At 33.3% G+C, this 20,926-nt stretch overlaps 1 protein-coding gene and 1 non-coding gene across 9 annotated transcripts in view; both read right to left on the minus strand.

Moving 5' to 3' along the window:
* Positions 1 to 179: 179 nt before the first annotated feature.
* The window catches only part of LOC114329751 (zinc finger RNA-binding protein), a 45,828-nt gene continuing 25,081 nt past the window's right edge, over positions 180 to 20,926 (minus strand). For 6 of the 8 annotated variants that reach the window (XM_028278954.2, XM_028278955.1, XM_028278957.1 and 3 more), the window contains 11 exons: positions 18,327 to 18,481; positions 17,937 to 18,223; positions 16,767 to 16,949; positions 16,304 to 16,462; positions 15,972 to 16,216; positions 15,611 to 15,915; positions 8,470 to 8,561; positions 4,718 to 4,813; positions 2,753 to 3,007; positions 2,589 to 2,691; positions 180 to 477 (listed from right to left, as the gene is read on the minus strand). In XM_028278954.2, the coding sequence (XP_028134755.1) occupies positions 443 to 477; positions 2,589 to 2,691; positions 2,753 to 3,007; positions 4,718 to 4,813; positions 8,470 to 8,561; positions 15,611 to 15,915; positions 15,972 to 16,216; positions 16,304 to 16,462; positions 16,767 to 16,949; positions 17,937 to 18,223; positions 18,327 to 18,481 (1,915 nt within the window). In that variant the 3' untranslated portion in view covers positions 180 to 442. Of the gene's footprint in view, positions 478 to 2,588; positions 2,692 to 2,752; positions 3,008 to 4,717; positions 4,814 to 8,469; positions 8,562 to 15,610; positions 15,916 to 15,971; positions 16,217 to 16,303; positions 16,463 to 16,766; positions 16,950 to 17,936; positions 18,224 to 18,326; positions 18,482 to 20,926 lie in introns of those variants that run through there. The other 2 variants (XM_028278953.1, XM_050642131.1) reach the window with 2 other exon arrangements.
* Positions 16,562 to 16,693, minus strand: LOC114329768 (small nucleolar RNA SNORA79). Its single transcript, XR_003652374.1, has one exon. It is a non-coding gene; the product is annotated as a small nucleolar RNA SNORA79 (small nucleolar RNA).

Below are 20,926 nucleotides of genomic sequence, written 5' to 3' on the forward strand. Positions count from 1 at the left end.
CTTGGCTGGCGACCAACCATAGACGTACGGATATCTTTATGAATTTGGTTCGCCACGCATTTAATTCGAAGGATAATTCGCTCGTGTATGAGGGCCTATTTACAGTATATACTGAGATTACCTAGGAGTTTTCTTGGGGTTCTAAATTTAAAGATATGTAGTAAAATAAGCAACAACACTCACGGCTCAATATTTATTTTGTAGCTTCTAGGAAACAACTTCGCTCGTCAAATACATTCAACTCCATAATGAAATAGAAAGAAATACATTCAACTCATTACTGAATGTTCAGTAATACTTTAGACCAGATTAGATATATAACACTAAGTAAAAAAGAACTAAAAAATCAATCACAAAGAACTAAGTTAAATAAACATAATTAGTTACTTATATGCCTATACAGTAAAATACTTCAAGAGATGTAAAAATATAATTTAACTAACTAATTCTGTGTTTTCACCATCTTTCCTGTATCACCTGAAACAGAAAACGAAAGATAAGTTCTGACTGTTCTATGTAAGAATATACAGGGTGTAACAAAAATACAGGTCATAAATTAAATCACATATTCTAGGACCAAAAATAGTTCGATTGTATTGTCCTTTTCATGATCATTTTTCAGTGCGTAACAAATGATAGGAAAAAGGGTAAGTCCGTGATAATACACATTTATGACATTTATTCTAACATGACATTTTAGTTAAATCTGACAGTTGTCACATTTTATTTTCTTTGATTTGTATAGTCTTATAAATTATACAGATTATATTTGTAATATTATTATCTAATTAAAAAAAATATTTTTTTATTATGGCGCCATCTATCGACAACTAGAATAACTAGAATAAATGTTACAAAAATGTCACCGACGAAATGTAATCACAGACGTGCCTTTTTTTCTGTCACATACAATTTAATGCGTTAGAAAGAAATCGAAAAACTGTGACGCACTGAAAGATGATCATGAGAAATACTGTACCTAACTTACCTTAGTTCAAATATGCACACAAAAAAAGTTACAGCCCTTTGAAGTTACACGATAAAAATCAATTTTTTTTCCGATATATCGAGAACTATTAGAGATTTTTTAATGAAAATGGACACGTGGCATTCTTATGGCAGGAACATTTTAAAAATAAACTATAGTTAAATTTGTGCACCCCATAAAAATACATGGGGGTTCTGTGCCTTTAAACCCCCCAAATGTTTGTGTATGTTCCAATTAAACTATTATTGCGGTACTGTTAGTTAAACAGGATGTTTTTAAAACTTTTTTGCCTCCTAGTATTTTTCCGATGAGGCACCTGTTATCGAGATGTGGCTTCTTTTCTAATATGGTTCAAAATATACCTCAAACTGTAATTTATAAAAAAAAAATTCATATTATTACCAGGTATCTATAATCGTACTAACAGTATACAAATATGTGGTGGATTTGACAAATATTCAAAATATCTCGATAAAAACTAGCTTTTCCAAAAAGTACTAAGAGGCAGAAAAGTTTTAAAAATATCCTGTTTAACTAATGGTATAACAACAATAATTTAATTTGAACGTACAAAAAAGTTTGGGGGGGGGGGGGGTTAAGGGAACAAAACCCCATAAAATTTTTATGGGGTGCACAAATCTAACTATAATTTATTTTTAAAATGTTCCCGCCATAAGAATGCTACGTGTCCATTTTTATTAAAAAATCTCTAATAGTTTTCGATATATCGGAAAAAATCGATTTTTATCTTGTAACTTCAAAGGGCTGTAACTTTTTTTGTATGCTCATTTGGACTAAGGTAAGTTAGGTTCAATCGAACTATTTTTGGTCCCAGAATGTGATTTAATTTATGACCTGTATTTTTTTTACACCCTGTATAATAAGCATTTTACGCATATACAGTGATGAGCGCGCTAATAACCGGCAAAATAACGCAAAAGCTGAAAAACAATACGTTTTAAAATAAAAAGAGATGTAACTAGTAGACGTGGAAATTATCGATATAAAATATAAATTAACATTACATTACATATATTATTTTCCCACCTTTAGACGTCTGTGACAGGAGTATTTTATAAAATTCCCCTGTCACAGTGACAGTGGGTCGATAAAAAAATTATTTAATATCACAAGACGGGTGGGGATGTAGTAATATATAACATGTATTTATTTTGTCGTTAAACGGGTACAAAAATCGAATGCGAACTCACTAGGTGGTGAAGTGTGATGATCGCGCGATTTTACGTCCAGTGGCCTAGATTTTCCAAATCCTCAAGAGCATGATGGCAAGACGTTTGCTCCATTTTTTGCTTTACATTGCTGTACAAAGAAAAAAAGCTAAGGCACATGTGAATTCTTGTCAAACTGAATCCGAGCAATAATATGTTCTTTCTTCCTGCATCCTGGTGCACGAAAATGATGACGCCGAGTGGCTGTTTTTTTTTTGGTAAATTTTCGCCAACCAGTTGTTGGCAGTAACATTTGTTAAAAAATATTAAGTAGAGGGACATAGTAAACACGAATAAATTTTAATGACGTACCGAACTAAAATTAAATATTCTTGGATCAATCATACAATATTAAAAAATTTAAAACTTACTTTCTGAACCATCTTGACCTGAACCCGATAGACGTCTTTTCCGCGTGATTCCAACTCTCCTGAACGATTTCTGAGGTGCTGGTAAAGGATCCATACCTAATACCTAGAAAAAAAAAAGATAAAATTTAGACAACAGTAACAAAAACCTCGTCTTTTCACCTCACCTTGTATATTTGTCTATAAGCTATTAATCTAAGCGCGTATTGTGCGGAACAGGTGAGATCTTCCCTCTGTTGAGCGTTCAATGCTCCGGAAGCGTCGGGATTGTCCTTTTCGCACGGATCAGCCAAACCGGGACCGCCCGGGAGAAGCAGACCGCTAGCCACCGCTTCCATGACGCGTCGTAGGGCATCTCCTGGTGACAGCTGGGCTTGTCCAGGCACTGACGAGATCACTTTCTCGGCAAGCAGTTCCATGGCCTTCAGACATAATAAATAACAATTATCAACTGTTCAAGTATATGCATAAACAATAGGTGGTATTTTTACAAAGTTACAACTATGAATCTTGAAAACGAAATGTTATATTACACAAATATTTATTGGAAACGCAAGGAAGACATCGATAGTAGTTCAGTTCGACGATGGCTTTAGACGAGGAAAGTCTCCTTCTAGTTCTTCTATTGTGGCATCGAAGAGCTTTATAGTTACCTTAAAGAACATATTGAAGAAACAACCGATACAAACATGAGCTGTATGAAATACTTAATTACGATATTGTTTATATAGAATGTTAATAAATAACAAACAGAGGATCAGTGTATTCCATGAATGTGGGGCACGCATTTTGATGACACAGTGACTTCTGCTGAGTAAGCAGTAAACATATTATATCATACATACACAAACTTGACACAGAAATGAATGTAAATTGTATACAAGCAAATCGATCTAATAAATAGATACAAGCGGAATAATACGGGGATTATTATTAGTTAGACTGCGAGAGATTCAGTTAGGTTTGAGTTTGTTTGCCACTTAGAGTAATATATGATTGCTGTCATGCCATCAGCCTTGTACTATCCATAATAAAAATCTGTAATTAACAATCAATAAAGTACTGATGGGTAAAGTTTATTTCTGCTGACCAACCCCATACCAAGCGTAAATACCACCCTACATCTTTATAAGTTATAAAAGTGGTCCGTCTGACTAGGGCCATGCGACTTGTGGATGCCACTAGTAGCGGGGACCGGCGACTGATCGCGACCGAAGCAGGCCACTGTCGCTCGTCCGGAATAGTACTTTTAATTTACATAAGAAGTTACGGATAACCAGCAGAAACAACTCTGTCCTGTGGCGCTTCTTAGCAGCGCTGCAGAGTGGCCCGTATATTTCTACACTTAACATGGTACTAAAACTTATTTGGAGATAAAAATGTATAAACTTTTTCAATTTATTTGCAAGACGAAAATGCAGCAGCTGCATAATACTCTGGTTAAATCGGAGAGTGCAGGAAGAGTCTATACCGGTTTCGGGTATTTTTACCCTCATCAGTAGTCCCATATCCTCTTCTCTCCGATTTCCCCAGGTACCATGCTTTGGGCCTTTACGAATTGCAAAGAACGAAATGCCGCGGATGAACTAGAGCCATCTATCGAAAAACAAAATAAGTTAGCACAGAAAACGACAATAAATATCGTTCCCATACCACCAGATGGCAACAAGTGGAATACTTTCTTTGGTTACAACCTCCCGAGATTTTCAAAAATTATAAATTACACAGGATGCCGAGGAAATTAAGATGAGGGAATTTTAAATAATTCACATCTCATCTGTTCAGTGTGGTAAAAGTTCCTTAGTACTCAATAAAAGAGTAAATGAATTAAAAATGTATCAACATTTTCAATTTCTTTGCAACACGAAAATGCAGCAGCTGCATAATACTCTTGTTAAATCGGAGAGTGTAGGAAGAGTCTATACCGGTTTCGGGTATTTCTTTACCCTCACCAGTAGTCCCATATCCAGAGTATTATGCAGCTGCTGCATTTTCGTGTTGCAAAGAAATTGAAAATGTTTATACATTTTCAATTAATTTACTCTTTTGTTGAGTACTAAGGAAGTTTCTAAGCAGCACTCAATGTGAAGTCACCATTGAATAATATTCTATGTGTATTTAAATGTACTTACCCATGGAGACAACGGCGACCAAGTAGGAACTCTCTGGCATAAATCTCTCAGTATACGAATGATGATGACACAGGAATGCAGACCAAGAGCCCTTGCCTGGAATTACAAAATGTTAACAAAAGCTGATTCGTTTGTGTCTAAATATAAGGGTTCTACTAAGCTATATTAGCAAAAGTTACTTTTTTTACTAATCCGACACATTCTTTAATATATGAAGGAGATTGCTAGATGCCTCTTTGATTGGAAGCCTCTTAATTTATACAGCAACTAAAGATCTTTATCTGTCCTTCCTTATAAACTTTTCTTCTTCTTCTAATGGCGCTACAACCCTTTGTGAGTCTTGTCCTGCTGAACAATGTTCTTCCATTCTGCCCTGTTGGATACTTTCCTTCGCCACTACCTGATGTTCATGGTTTTAATATCCCCCTCTATATCGTCTATCCATCTTTTAAGGGGCCTTCCTCTTGTTCTATTTCCTTGGGGCTTCCATCTCTGGATTACTTTCACAGCTCGATTATCTGGCATTATTTCTAAGTGACCAAGCCAGCTTAGTCTTTGAGACCTTACAAATCTAACAATATCTGCGCTCTGATTAGTTCATGTAGTTCGTGGTTCATTTTAATTCTCCACGAACCATTGATGCATTGTGTTGGTCCAAATATCTTCCTTAGTGGTTGAGAGGGTCCATGTTTCACATACATACGTGACCACTGGTCTAATTATTGTTTTGTAGATTCTAAGCTTATACTCACGATTCAGTAACTCACTTTTCATTTAGTCTTTGTATGCATACAAACACTTATTACCGCTAAGAATACATGCTTGTATTTCTTCACTAGTGTTGTTGTCATTTATTATTGAGCCTAGGTAGGAAAAATTGATTCGTAGGTATCGTTGTCTACCTTCAAATTCTCATGTTGATTAACTTTGTGCACTCCATATATTTTGTTCTACTTTCATTTATATATAGACCAAACATAGCAGCTTCCTGTTTTAACTCTATAGCTTTTTCGCTTAATATCCTTTTGTTGCGGCTTATCATGGCAACATCATCCGCATATGCTCATATTTGCAATGATCTTGTATTAATACAGTCGTTCAAATCAATTTTCTAAACAACAGCTTTTAAAGTTACATTAAAAAGTGTTGTTGATAAGGCATCACCTTGCCTAACTCCATTATCAATATCAAATGCCTTGTAAACTATTGCCTTATTTACTTGATTGTATAGCTTAAATACCACGTGTTCTTTTTAAATTATTTAGGCGCTTTCCACTTCACATTTTTCATCAATCATTGTGTTCATTTTCGTCTTCGTTTGAAAAAAAAAATGTAGAGAAAATAAGAAAACTGCATGTCTTCAGAACAAAGTATGTACATATATAAAATCAAAGCAATCGGATAAATAATCAAAACAATATTTAAAGTTAATCCTTAACTGTTTATGTGCAGTCTACGAGACTAATCGGATTTAAAATTCTCGGTAACTTATTAAAGGATACGTTCCTTAAGACCTGCCTATCTATTTCTCAAGTGATTAAAGACCTATCTCCCTATTTTCACAACTGTTCTGTAACATATTTTTAAACTACAAATATATTTAATTTTAATTTAGTAAGTGAGACTGCACGATTCCATTTGTGTTATAAAATATTTTAAAGTAGTTCAACACTCCGCATGATGGCTTTAATAATAGCTAGGTCTTTTTTGGTAACACAATAATTCTTTCAGCGTTTCCTATTGTTTTACTAAAATATGCAAAACTTTTTCTTCATCCTAAAACATTTAGTTGCTGTACAAGTCAAAAAGGTTCTTTAAAGAAGGCAGTTGTAGCTTGATCTCCATATTCTATGTTCTAACCTACATTCCGCGGATCTTACAAAGTACGCGAAGTTACAAACATAAACGAATCAAGTTTTAATGCAATTGATTAACAATCTTTGTTAAGAACACTAAAGTAGAACCCCTTTTTCTACAGCAATTCTTATGAGATGTGATGTTTTCGTTTATCTCTTGGTTTCGTAAAAGCTAAAGTTAAAAAAAGTTCAAAACAAAACAAAAAGAGAAGGGAATAGAAGTGAGCCAATAGCAGTCGCGGAAATCAAAAAGAAATTTTCGATGTAACTCCGATTCCCTAGTTTCGATCACTTGGAAAAACTCACATCATCATTTTTTTACAAAATAGTTGATAATCAGTAGGTTTCCGTTTTCGTGTCGTATTTTTTATTCTGTTCATTAATAAAATTTGTCTTAAGATTGTTCGAGGGCTATTTTTTTATTTTCTCGCATAAATAAGTTTATAACTAAATTTATTTGACGAATCCAAATACAGAAAAAGGAAAAGATCCCAATAGAAGTTTTTGTTTTTAAAATAATCACACAGAATAGTTATTCTGTTAAAAAATAATTTTCAAGGCAACTTTACAAGATTTCAGGCAGTATTTTTCTTGGTACTCCGATTTGGTGATTGCTTTTGTCAATCGACAATTCTATTTGTACTATAGTATGCAAAAAACGAAATTAAAAATATTCAACACAAATGTAAAAGCTGCACCCATAACACAATAAGTTTTCATCAATAGAGCGTTACGAAAAATCCTTTATATATCTTGGCCTAATTGAATCTCAAATGAAAATTTATGGAACCAAACCAACCAAGAAAATGTCATAAAGCAAATAAAGCGAAGAAAATAAAGATGGTTGGGCCACACCCTCCGTAGACACCCAGATGACATTGCCAGGGTAGCGCTGCATTGGAATCCTGAAGGCCAACGGAAAGTAGGTCGAACTAAAAACACTTGGACTTAAGAGCCCAATGTATGGGACAAAGGGAAAGAAATGGGAAAATCTTGGCCCAAAATAGTTTGCTCGAGAAACTTCGTGGACGTACTATGTTCTTTATAGGAATCTCGGGACTAACACTGTTGCATAACAGTGCTTTTCAATGACAAGCAAAAACTCATATTCAAACTCAATATCTTCAGTATTGTAAAGAATAAGCTGCCATATTTATGACAAAGAACCAACAATTTATTTTCAAAATATATTGGTTTCGAGGAAGAGGCTGTATTTATATTCATACTTTAACTTGGCGATATTTGCGATTTCACTAATCTACCCCAGTAGAAGAATGACAACAAGAAACGGAGAACAAAATCAAACACTCGAGAACATCAAAAGAGTTCAAAAATGTAAAAATACGTTCTATTAACCCAATAACAACAATAAGTTCTATTAACCCATCCGCTGCCAATGACACGCCAGCGCGTCATATGGTTACTTCAGTCAGGTGCCGTTTAACAGAAAGGCTCCTAGCTGAGTTCCATCCACTTCAATAGGCAGCGAATGGGTTAAAAAAAAGTTTGTTCCGCCCTGCCACTATAGGGGTCCTGTATATTTGAAAAGGAACTCGGAACTCTAGGATGCCAAAGGTAGTAGAACTATCTAATTGCTAAGAAACAGTGTTTAAGAATATTTCGAATACATAAACGACAAAATTTGTCTCACATTATGAAGACTGAAAATTTAAAGGCTTTGAAAATGAAATTGCGTTAGATCGACGTTAGAGTGCCTGAAATAATTTAATAACAAAATCAACTATAATTCATCGTTTCTAAAATAAAAACAAATACTTTTTCTTCGAATCTTTCCCCATTCCCGTATTTTTAAATGCTATTCATATACTTGATAAATTCTTAAAAAATATTCGTAAAGCCAAAGTGCAATACACGGGTGTGATAGAAGACACAAACCTGGAACCATTTGGTATGTCTGAGGGCTGCCAGCGCCTGGAGACACTTGCCGCGTGACAGAACATCCCGGTCGAACCCACCGCTTGCAGCTTCTAGACATCAAGAAAAAGGGTGTTTGACCATCGCGAGCTCACCATCGCCACCGTCAGCCTGGGCCCCACCGAATAGTCCAATCAACGGCCATTTTCTCGTGGAATTTTGAGAATCAAGGTTGATTTCCTCAAAAATTTGGATTCGCGTAGTATTATATTTATAACCTTTGTCAAAATCTACCTTACGCCGATTCGGACTTTTGCCCTGGGGGTGAAAACAACCCCATCTAGGGATGAACATTTTTTCAGTCAAAATTTCGAAGTCGATAGATTGACCAATTCTGAGTAAATTTTATTCTATAAATTTTTTTGCAAAGTTGATATTTTCCAGATACTTACAAAGTTATTAGCGATTAAAACTATGCATTTTTTCATTGAAAAAACTCACGTTTTATAACCGTTTCTCATGAATAACTTAAAAATTTTAATTTTATAGAAAAAATCATTAAAAACAAAATTGTAGCTAATAAAAAAACAAAAATATTCGCTTTGGACAGACCTATGTAAACCCAATAACGACCGAGTTATTGCTCTTTAAGGGATGGTTATTTTTGAAGAACATCGAAATGGAGCAATCTTAAATCAATGTGCAATTTTTTGGTAAAAATTTAAGAGACACCTTTTAAGAGACATATGAAATTAATTTTAAATTGTGATAGTTTTATTTTATTTTTTAATATCGATGTAATAATGTAAAGTTACAAATTTTTATTGTTTTTAACATAAATGTAAGAATGTAAAAATGCATACAGAGAGTGGATCATTGGACAAACTCTCTCTCACGACATTGTACCAATCAACATGTATGCTTATTGTTATTATATGATGTAACAGATTGCAAAATAAACAATTAACAAAAAAAATCTTCATTAAAAAACCTTTCAAATACGCTCTGATAAAAGTTTTTTGCATAAGAACTGACTGATTTATGACGAAAATAAAGTCACTCTCTGCTTTTTTCTTTTTGAAATGTAAAAATTAAACCTTCGTCATTACAATCCTAATAGAAATGAATAGCTTTTCACTTGAAATTAACTTTATTTAGATATAATTGATACGTTCCATGCGATTTGACCGGTTTGGAATGCTTAGTTTAGAAAAAATAGTTGATTATCGAAAATGACATTTTTATAATTAAAAAAAAAGAGCATTTTTCTTAAATAAATCTAAAAGTATTCATAATATGACAAAATGTTTCAAATATTAATTGTAAGATTTCTTTTACTGAAAATTTTGATTTTTTTGTTTTTGTATCATGAATACTTTTTCGATTTAATCAACTATTTTTTCTAAACTAAGCATTCCAAACCGGTCAAATCACATGGATCGTATCAATTGTATCTAAATATGTAAGGTTAATTTCAAGTAGGAAGCTATTCATTTCTATTGGGATTGTATTGATAAGGGTTTGATTGTTACATTTCAAAAAGAAAAAAGCTGAGAGTGACTTTATTTTCGTCATAAGTCAGTCAGTTCTTATGCAAAAAACTTTTGTCAGAGCTTATTTGAAAGGTTTTTTAATGAACTTTAAAAGATGTCTATTAAGTTTTCCCAAAAAGTTGCACCACAATCGAGTTTTTTGACATTGGAGGTTCTCCATTTCGAAGTTCTTAGAAAATAACCATCCTTTAAATAGGATCCTTTGTTTTTTTATTAACCACAATTTTCTCAATGATTTTTTCCATAAAATTAAAATTTTTAAGTTGTTTATGAAAAACGGTTATAAAACGTGAGTTTTTTCAATGAAAAATGCAGTTTCAATTATTGCTAATAACTTAAGAGAGTATTAATTTTGCAAAAAAAAATTATAGCCAAAATTTACTCTGAATTGATCACTCTATCGATATCGATAGTTATTTTAATTGAAAAAATTTTCATCCCCAGATGGGGTTATTTTCACCCCCAGGGCAAAAGCCCGGTTCGGCATAGGGTAGATTTTGAAGAAGAGGGTCAACCGAGCATAAACCCAAATTTTCATCAAAATCGTTGTTGATTATCAAAATTCCACGGCTTTACAGTTTTTTGCCGCTGATGAGTGGTCTAGTATAGAGTGGGGCCCAAACTATGTGGCGGCGATGAGCCGGTTGGTCAAAAATCCTTCAGTCCCACACCACCTAAAATCACCACTAAAACAAGCATAAAGCACAGTACATGTTTATAAGTATTGGACTGAAGATGTTATTTTAAAAACGGTTCAAAATAGTGGATGTTTCATTACATTTCTAACCCCTTTTAAATTTGCATAGTTTATAAACCTGGAGAACCTGTGTATACCATCAAAGAGCAATTTTGGAGAAGCATTGCTACCAGATATATCAGAATATTTACACAACCAAGAAATTTTCTGGAGAAAATTTAACTGTTACTGTTGAAAATAAATATAATTGAACAATAAGAAAGTGTTCAATGATTGATCAATAAGATAATAGAAACTATGCCAGGTTTATGCCAGGTATGAGGAGAACAGATTCCTTGTTTGCTTTAAGACAGTTGATATAGGAATACGGCGAGAGAAAAGGTACCTACATTTGGTATTTATAAATCTTGAGAAGGCGTATGACACAGTCCTCGACAAGAGGTATAGATATGTATTAGAGAGAAATGGGTTCCCGAGAAATAAGTAATGCTCGTGAAGGATTTGTATGAGAGAGAAACCAAAATAAGGACTAGTGTCTAGAAAGTTATCCAGGAAGCGATAAATCCATAAAATCCGTTGCTAAGAGACTGAGATGGTTTTGTAACATTAGACGTAGAAATGAAAACTATGTGGAACAAAGGATAGAGCTGTTAAAAGTGATGGAATGAGAGGTAGAAACTAACCAAGGGAGAAGATGGATGAACTGTGGAAAGTGGCCTTGAGATGGAAAGATTTAGGTGAACAGGGGTGAATGGCCAAGGAAGAAGACCAGTCTCAAAATTTTCTGTTGAAATCAATCAATGTCATCAAAAACATCGAATGTGTGTTGTCACACCATGAAAACATTTAGAAGCGAATTTACTTTGGAGTTACACCTTTCTTGGATCATTTTATGATAAAAATTATACATGTTAGCTGCAAAATATATATTGAATCTCCAATCTCCATTAGAAGAAAAACTTCAGAAAGTAGTAAGTTTTTGGACAAAGATAAACTGTTACAACAAAAAATCTTAAAAAGTGAAAGAAAACCCCTCTGAAAACTGGTTTATAACATATACAAATCAAAAAGGTTCAAACTGCAATAAAACACCCGATATAAACGATAAAAATGTATAAAAAACTGAAGTTCCTCAAGGTGGTTAACTAAGCCCATTGATGTTTGCCATCTATGCAACTCTTCTAATAGAAGATCATTGTATTATTGAACATATTGTTTTTCTTTTCTATGTTGTGGAATCTTCTGTTATCTAGTATCAGTCGCGTCGTTAAAGTCACGCCATATTCAGGCGACTGATACAAAGTGTTGAATACAACTGTAAAAAAGTCCAATATTTATTAGGTATCATCAAGGTTTAAGCTGTGTATTGGTATAAATTAAATATTCATAAAACTAACATAGTACTTAGGCTAAGTTTAACAATAAGTGGGGGAATTTTAACAAAGCTTGGATCCAACTTCTGAGAAAATTGATAATTTTTTTTTATAGTACATACCGAGATATTTAGGAATTGGTGTGACACCACCAAAATTTGGATGAAGAAACACATTTAAATAATTAGGAAATTAACCCTTTCATTGCTAACGAAATATGCTTATGCGACCTGGGTGCTGACTCGATTTTTCAACATGCTGACGAATGTTATGCATATGACACCTGAAGTCGTCATGCGTACCTGACAATAGTAACGGTATGACGTTTTTAGGCGTCATCAGCATTCAAAAGATCAAGTCAAATTATGAAAAAGTAGTAGTTTAAAAATAAAATCTGTACAAAAATGATTCAGGATATAGTCCAAGAATAAAAACAAAAAGAGTATATTTCCACATATTTCCAATAAAGGCTTACATAACAAACCTTTTATTGGAAATAAGTGAAACTTCTTAGACATATTTAGGATGACATAAATAATAAACTGCTCAGGAACTGGTGGAAACAGGGCAGGTCACATGGTTTGAATGACCGATAACAGATGGACAAAGCGGATACTGGAAAGGAAACCAAGAGATGATGCCTACCGAAGCAGAGGTCGTCCACCAACATGTTGGACTGACGATCTAAAATGTTGTCATAGAAATTGGATACAAGAGGCACAAGATCGAAATAGATGGAAAATTATGAGGGAGATCTATGTTCAGCAGTGGACAAGCGAAGATTGAATGATGAAACAATGAACTGCAATCAATGACCCTGTTCCTGGTAAGAGAGTGACTAGTTAGACGCAAAGATTAGTGTGAATGTGTGTAAGTGAATCATATGGGAAGAAGACTTATGCCCAGAAGCTAGTCCAAATAATAAAATTTACATTTGAATCCAAGTTTTGTTAAGATCCCATTAATACCTTTTTTTTGTAATTTTGGTAGTGTAACTTTCAGTTGTAATGGTAAAGGTCTAATAAATAATATTTACCTAAATAATCAAAATATTACCTGGCGTTGTGAGTACAGCAATCAAGTAGGAAAAAATAAAAATTAACTTTAGTATTTACTTCATATTAATAAAAGAACCATCACCAAAAATGTTTACCCAGATATCATACAGAGTTCTAATTTCCGCCAACTTTTCAAAAAGAATCATTTACTAAAAATCCTGGAAAACTGTAAATTCCGTTGAAGTTATGTATATTCTTCAGAACATCACATATACCTCACAAGTTTCTGTATTTTCTGTAATCTCACGATTCAGATTGAACTGTCACTGAAACCTTCATATTTTCAATCCAAAGCATTTTGTTTCCCATTATTGCTTTGATTGTTATGTACAAACTTTATTTATTCAGTTGAAAGACTGATAAATTTTGTACACACTTGAATGAATGAAGAAAGTGAAAAAAGTATATTAAAGTGTGTAAATGTATTTAATTTCCTTAGCTAAGCGCTTTCGACATATGTCATCTTCAGAGCTAATGGTCAAAGTATACTTTTTTTAAGTAGTGGTGCTTTTTTTTATACTTTGACCATTAGCTCTGAAGATGACATATATGTCGAAAGCGCTTAGCTAAGAAAATTAAATACATTTACACACTTTAATATACTTTTTTCTATTCTTCATCTTTTCATTCAGTTTGAAACTATTCCAGCGCACAAATTTTTTTCATAACCTCTACTAACCTAAACTTATTTGAATTAAATTAATACCAAAGAAAATATACAACTGAAAGTTATTGGTCGCCTATAAAGGTACGTATCCATTAGGTTGGTGCTCTGTGCTCAGTGTTTGTAGCTGTTCAAATGGATACGGCATGCGCTCCCCTGCATATAAACCGCAAAACCGGTTGAATCGAAGAGGGTGAGCGCCGAGCGGGAGCACCAACGTATCCACTATGTGGAGCTACTACATGGAGCACAAAGCACCAACGTAATAGATATGTATCTTGACAGAGATGCATGAACAAAAATGTTAAAATAATTCTCAAACACCAACTGGTGACAGTACTGATGCCAGAATTTGAAGTTCCGTGAAACATTGACAATTTTATGTTCCATGAGACATTCTACAAGGCACTGGCACTGTCAAAATGTAGTGTTCTGTTGAATGATTTTATCTATACTTTATTTCACGTTAAGAACGGAAAGTTGGGCTTATGCATATCAGTGTTGCCAAACCTCTCAGGCACGTGTTGCTACTAGACTGGCGATATAATTATGATGCATTCTAATAAGACGGCGTGGCATCGGCGCGCTTCTTTCGTCCATAAGAAATACGTAGCCCTATCTCTTCAATGTTCAGTTCTTAACGTGAAACGGTCTATAGGGTTCACGCAGCGATGTTTCTCATAAAGGCGACCTTTTGACATAGGTACACTTATTTAGCAGATCAAAATGTAAATTCTAGTTTTGTGTTTTTTATACATTGTAATGTAATTATATACTGACAAAAATATGTTTATTGGTTTACTACTTAAAAAAATCACTTAGCAGAAAGAAATAGTTGTTCTTATTGTAAAATTTAGGTCTTTTGAACTGCTTTACAATCTCATTCATTCAGAAAATCTTCTTGCACATGTTCTAGAAAATTTTTGCTGGGAATACATAGGGCATCATTGAGAAATAATAGAATCAACATTAAAATTTTGCTTCTGTTGGTTTACAAAGCAGACAATGTTTGAAACTGATTTAAATCCCATTAAGCATTTTTGAAAAGCATCATGAAAATTTTCTTTCACTCAAACAACCCATCAAAACAAAAACTTTGATTATAACCCACTATTTGAGAAAAATGCAAGCAAAAAACAAATTTTTGCCACGAGCTCATCAAGATCAATTTAATACTTTTTCCTTTACATGTTAGAATAATATGAAGATACATTCAACAGAACTTTTTACCAATAACTGTTTCAGAATTAATTTAGAACTTGTACACTCGTGACATACGAAGGATAGAACAATCAGAAATGGACATAAAGTAGCATAAATGTTTTAACAGCAGATTATAATAAAAATCAGGTGTCTTATACTGCTGTGTACAAACTAGTTCCGTAACAAGATTTAAAATTCAGAAATATGTTTCAAATATAGGGATTGGTAAGAAAGAAATAACCATGTAAAAATTTCAGTTTTTGATCTTCAGAAGAAATAAACAATGCAGAAGTTTTAGAACTCAATTTCTTGGTGAAGTTTTATAAGTTAAACTTTACAAAAGTTGAACAAAACAACATGAAGCCAATTCTTAAAGATGTTTAATTAATATGGTTATTAAGTAGGAAAAAGCGGAATCAAAGGCCTCAAGCTCGTGTATTTCACCTCCATCAATGCCATAATTCTTCCTCTTCGCCTCCAAATCCTTGATACAGCTTCCTTTATCAGCAGTACCTCTAGAAAAACAAATTCAAAAAAAGGAAAAACCAGCTTAAACCCTGTACAGTACTGTACAATCATACTCTCTCACTTCTTAATTCACCCCACCCCTTTACCTGGTTGTTCCCGAATTACGGGACTGGTGAACTGTACCAACACCGTCAAACTGTCTCCAGCGATGATCAAGCCTGCCTCGGAAGCGTTGATGGCCACGGTGTAGGCGCTCTCTGGGGCCACTTGCTTCAGAGCTGATGGAAGGATTTCGACGACTTTCTTGAGAAGAGTGAGGGTGGGTTTATCAGCACATAGTACCACCAATTCAACATTTGTATCGCCTCGAAGGAGAAGACCTTTAGCAAGATGTCCTACACGCATAACGCCTTTTAGAATGCGGTTCTGATCGCCTTGTTGGAAAGAGAAGCTGAAACAATACGATTTTATAGTTTACAGAGTCTAAAACTGTTTATTTTCACTTACAGTTGATTGTCACGTCCATCCTCTTTTTGTTGTGGTTCTGCCTTTTCATCTGGTTTCGCTTCTGGAGCTTTATTCTTGCCGTCACCCATTTGATCTGATACAACCTTCAGTGCCCTCTCTGTATGGGAAACGATGCGTTGGATGGCCTGTAGCTCTTCCTCCTTGGGATAAATTTCAGCATGTCTCGCCATTACATGTTTATCATCGCTAGATTCAGCTCTACGACTCAAAACACCCTGGAAAAACTACAATAGAAAAGGTGGTACTGTCTATCCTGTGCAAATCATTGTTTTGCACAAAGAAATATGGTTTTATACTCGCGGTTTACTTACGGGTGGACCTTGACCTCCAGGGAAGGGTCTTCCTCTTTGGAAAGGCATATTTCCGTGGCCCATCATATATTCATCTTCATATCTTCTTTGTTCTTCCCAATAGAGACTTTCATTTACATCAGGATAATGACGACGAGCCCAGAATTCTTCTCTTAGTTGCTGAAAAAAATGACATAGAAAATAAAAATTCATATAATTTCTTTTGTACTCATATTTAGAAGAGATGATTTAAACTTCTCTTTATTCCCATTTAATTTAAATTGTATGACCTTGCAAAACCAATATTTTTTCCAACTCATAAAATACAGGGTGAAGATGGTCAGTTATCATCTATGACAGCCTAAAACACTGTTAAACAATTGGGATATTTAACAAATGGAACAACTGTCAAGGATAATTTAGGATTAAATAGTTAGTGTAAAAGAAAAAAAAATGGTATATCCATAAAAATATATATACTTACAGCTCTTCTCAGTTTCTCTTCCTGGATTCTTCTTTGTCTCAACGATGGCTTAACATCAACTACTAATTCAGGATTGACCTTCTTTTTGTACTGCAACCTATGTCTTCTGCCCTTCATGTGCATTTCCTTAGCATTTGGATCGTTAAATCTACATTCACACAATTTGCAGTTGAAGCTTATAACCTGCAAACAATTATTCCATACAACAGTTGTAAACACCAAGAAAGCTATATACAGCTGAGTCCACGATTCTTTATCAGTGCGTCATTAATAACTGGCGAGATAAAACACATACTTTACTTTTTATCTAGCATCATTCTCTTCTAAGCATGAAACTAAAGATGAACCCGCTACCGCCTGTTATTAAGTAAAAACACATGTTATTTTTATGAATGCTCTAGACTCAGTTCATTGAAAAGAGATAAGTACAAAAAAATGCGCTTGGGAATGTTTTCAGATTTTAAGTACAATTTGTGACGTTTCTGGTTTGTATACTTTTGTGACTGTTAGTCTGTTTTTGTTTTGCTGTTTTTTTTTATCGAATTTTTTGCATTTTGAAGTTTTTTACACAAACTGTTGTTTTGACAACTAATTTTATATTGGAGTTTGAAATTTTATGGTAAGTGTATTTTATATTACCATTAATTTTTACAACATACAAAGCTAACCTCATTCACACAGTTAAGGAATGATTGTGTTTAAGTTTCCGCCAAAGTGAATAAAATGACAAAAAGAAAAGATGGTATTAATTTTTTTTTATAAATTGTTTATTTATTCTCACAATAAAACACTGAACAACGTTTGTTTTTCTATACTTCCACAAAACTATGTTATTACTACAGCTGTTTCGGCAAAGTGCCTTTCTCAAGTGATTTGTTTATTTATTTATTAATCGCTAATGATATTAAAAGAATTTATTAAGCTACTTCAATTGTAGCTGTAATTCTGCATCAAAATTTTATAGCAAAACTTACATTTGACATTCTATGTATTTGACAACATCAAATTTTATAATATAACCCGATGTAGTAGTAGCCGCTTTCTGCCACTTGCTGTTGCGTTTAGTAAATTTCCGACTTATTTCGTATGCTTTAAATGATGACGCACAGGTAAAGAACCCTGGACTCAACTGTAAATCAATATTTTAGGTATAACTCATTGATTTCTTACTTTGCCATCATCACTCTTGATCTCCTCAATATAATCTTGTCCTACAGGCTGTATATCTGGTTCTATTATATCATCGTCTTCATCCTTTGATGCATCTCCATTCCCAGCAGCCACACCTAAGCCTCCTGATGCTACAAAGTTGATTTTAGGAGTGGAAGAAACTGATTTCTTTGATCCTCCAAGAACTTCTGGTTCTTGTGGAGGTATGGGCTTGCCTAGCTTGGTGTGTAGCAATACCACCTTCTGATGTTTCGCCCCACGGATGTGGGCAGCATAAGCATCATTACCTATAGATACAAAATTTAATTATTATTAATGGTGAATGATTAATATTCAAATATAAAGATTCATCAATACGGATGTTACAATTATGTGGGTTACTGAACTTACCTGTGCAAGTTACATCACATAACTGACATCTTAGAGAGTTCCCAGCACGGTTTTGAGTAGTAACAGCAACAGAGGCTGCCATTTTAGTGGCTGCTTCTCGTTTCTTGTGTTTTTGTCCTTCTAAATGTTCTCTGTAAGTCTGGGGACCAGCACAACTATAAGAAAGAAATAAATATTATAGAAAAGTTGCTGAAATTGTCAAATCATTGTATAACGGTTATACTGATAATAGTGAAATTTGGAGGGAGGAAATAAACGGATGTAGGCTTCTCAAATAGGCATAAGAGGTGATGTAATATAGGGATGGGAAAAACCTACCGGTTTTAACCTAAAACCGGTTTTTTTACTTCGCAATAACCGGTTTTGCCGGTTGTATTTTGTCCCGGTTATAACCGGTTTTTTCTTTTTAAAGTAAAAACCGGTTATTAGGTTTTTACGGTGATTAGGATTAGGTTAGGTATTATTTTGGATCCCAATCATAATTATTATTCTCAAGTAATTATTCCAAACAAAACCATATTTCAAATTTTGTTTTATAAATACAGAAGCAAACTGAAAGTGCAAACTCACATCAGCCAGAAACAATTAAGTTTTATTATATTTCGTTGAAAAAGTATTTGTAATCATAATATTTACATAAGAAGTGATTGGGTTGAAGTATACGCAAACATCATCTATTTGTCACAATTGACTCTTGACATTGAAAGTGGGTGAATGACTTTTTCTGATTACCAAAAATAATGTTCTGACTATGAATATCGAATTACCGATTACGAATCTCCAAGGATGTCCCTACGTGTTCAATACGATATACCCATATAGGAAGTATTAAATGTGTTAAAATGTACCTATTATACACATATACAAACGTGTTAAAAGAAATACATGATAAATTTTTTTGATGGTAGTAAAAATAAAATATAAATTGCATTATCCAATTTATTGTTAAGTAAAATATTTATTTTGATATATTTTTTAAATCTCATTTGAAAGAGTCTGGGAAATTTTTTATAAGTTGAAATGTTTGGGATAAATTGTATATTATTCCAATATATGTATGTATATTATATTAATCTTACGCTATATTATATTTAAAAATAATCAATAAATTATATAATAATAATAAAATAACAAATAAATATAATATAGTTTTATTAGAAATTGTGATTTATTTATATTGATATTGATGTTCTTTCGATAGTATTCTTTTTCTCATGATCATATTTCAGTGCGTCACAGTTTTTCGATTTATTTCTAACGCATTAAATTGTATGTGACAGAAAAAAAGGCACGTCCGGGATTACAGACATTTACAACATTTATTCTAGTTATTCTAGTTGTCGATAGATGGCGCCATAATAAAAAAAATAATTTTTTTTAATTAGATAATAATATTACAAATATAATCTGTATAATTTATAAGACTATACAAATCAAAGAAAATACCATTTTATAAATGAAAGAAACACATTTCATTTGTTTTTATTCCAAATTGAAAATAAAATGTGACAACTGTCGGATTTAACTAAAATGTCATGTTAGAATAAATGTCATAAATGTGTATTATCACAGACTTACCCTTTTTCCTATCATTTGTTACGCACTGAAAAATGCTCATGAAAAGGACAATACTAATTTTGATCATATTGATATCGAGTATCGCAAACTTAAGGGCATTATAAATGTAACATTGTAACCTATTGGATTAAAAAAACCGAAAACCGGTTTTTGCAAAAACCGGTTTTTTGGCCGGTTATAACCGCCAGCAAAAAAACCGGTATAACCGAAAACCGATGTTTTGTCAAAAACCGCCATCCCTAATGTAATAGTGACAGATGACGTTACAGAGCAACTTTGACCAGAGCAATTTTAAATGGGACTTTATGGCAAGTGATATCTTGTTTGAAAGGTATTGAATTGAATTGATTCAATCATACTAATTTTGCCTGGGTTTAACTTGATTTTAATGAATAATTAAATACATACTAAAATTGTAGTGTCACAATTAAGGGGAACGGAGCAAAATACAAAAATTTGACGCATGTCAAAATTTTCAATGTGTTTAAATGTATTCATTTTTTTCGAATCCTGAGAAAACTAATAAGAATTTTTGAAAAATTTAAACACAGAATGAAAGACTACTTTATTACCGAGGGCCGAAAGTCCCTTAGAATAAATAAAAAGTTTCTTTTGAATGAAATATTTGCAATTAAAAATCACACTAAAATTTCTCTTTTATTTTCACCCCTGTAACTTTTTAAAACAAACATTATAGAAGTTTTCAGGGACATTCGGCCCTCGGTAATAATGTAATCTTTCACTCTGTGTTTAAATTTTTTAAAAATATTAGTTTTCTGAGGATTCGAAAAAAAATGAATACATTTAAAACACATTGAAAATTTTGAAATGCGTCAAAATTTTGCATTTTGCTCCGATCCCCTTAATTAACAAAGATTAAAACGTCCGCCTATGGTTATTTGTCAAAAAATTGCGTTTTTAAATTGAATCGGTGAGATCTAAAAAGATAATATTCCATTTTGGCAAAATTTAGTTAAGACATCAGTTTTGTTCACTTGACCAAGCTCTACATACTTAGTCAA

This window comes from Diabrotica virgifera, chromosome 1 (assembly GCF_917563875.1).
Source record: "Diabrotica virgifera virgifera chromosome 1, PGI_DIABVI_V3a".
Lineage (NCBI taxonomy): Eukaryota > Metazoa > Arthropoda > Insecta > Coleoptera > Chrysomelidae > Diabrotica > Diabrotica virgifera.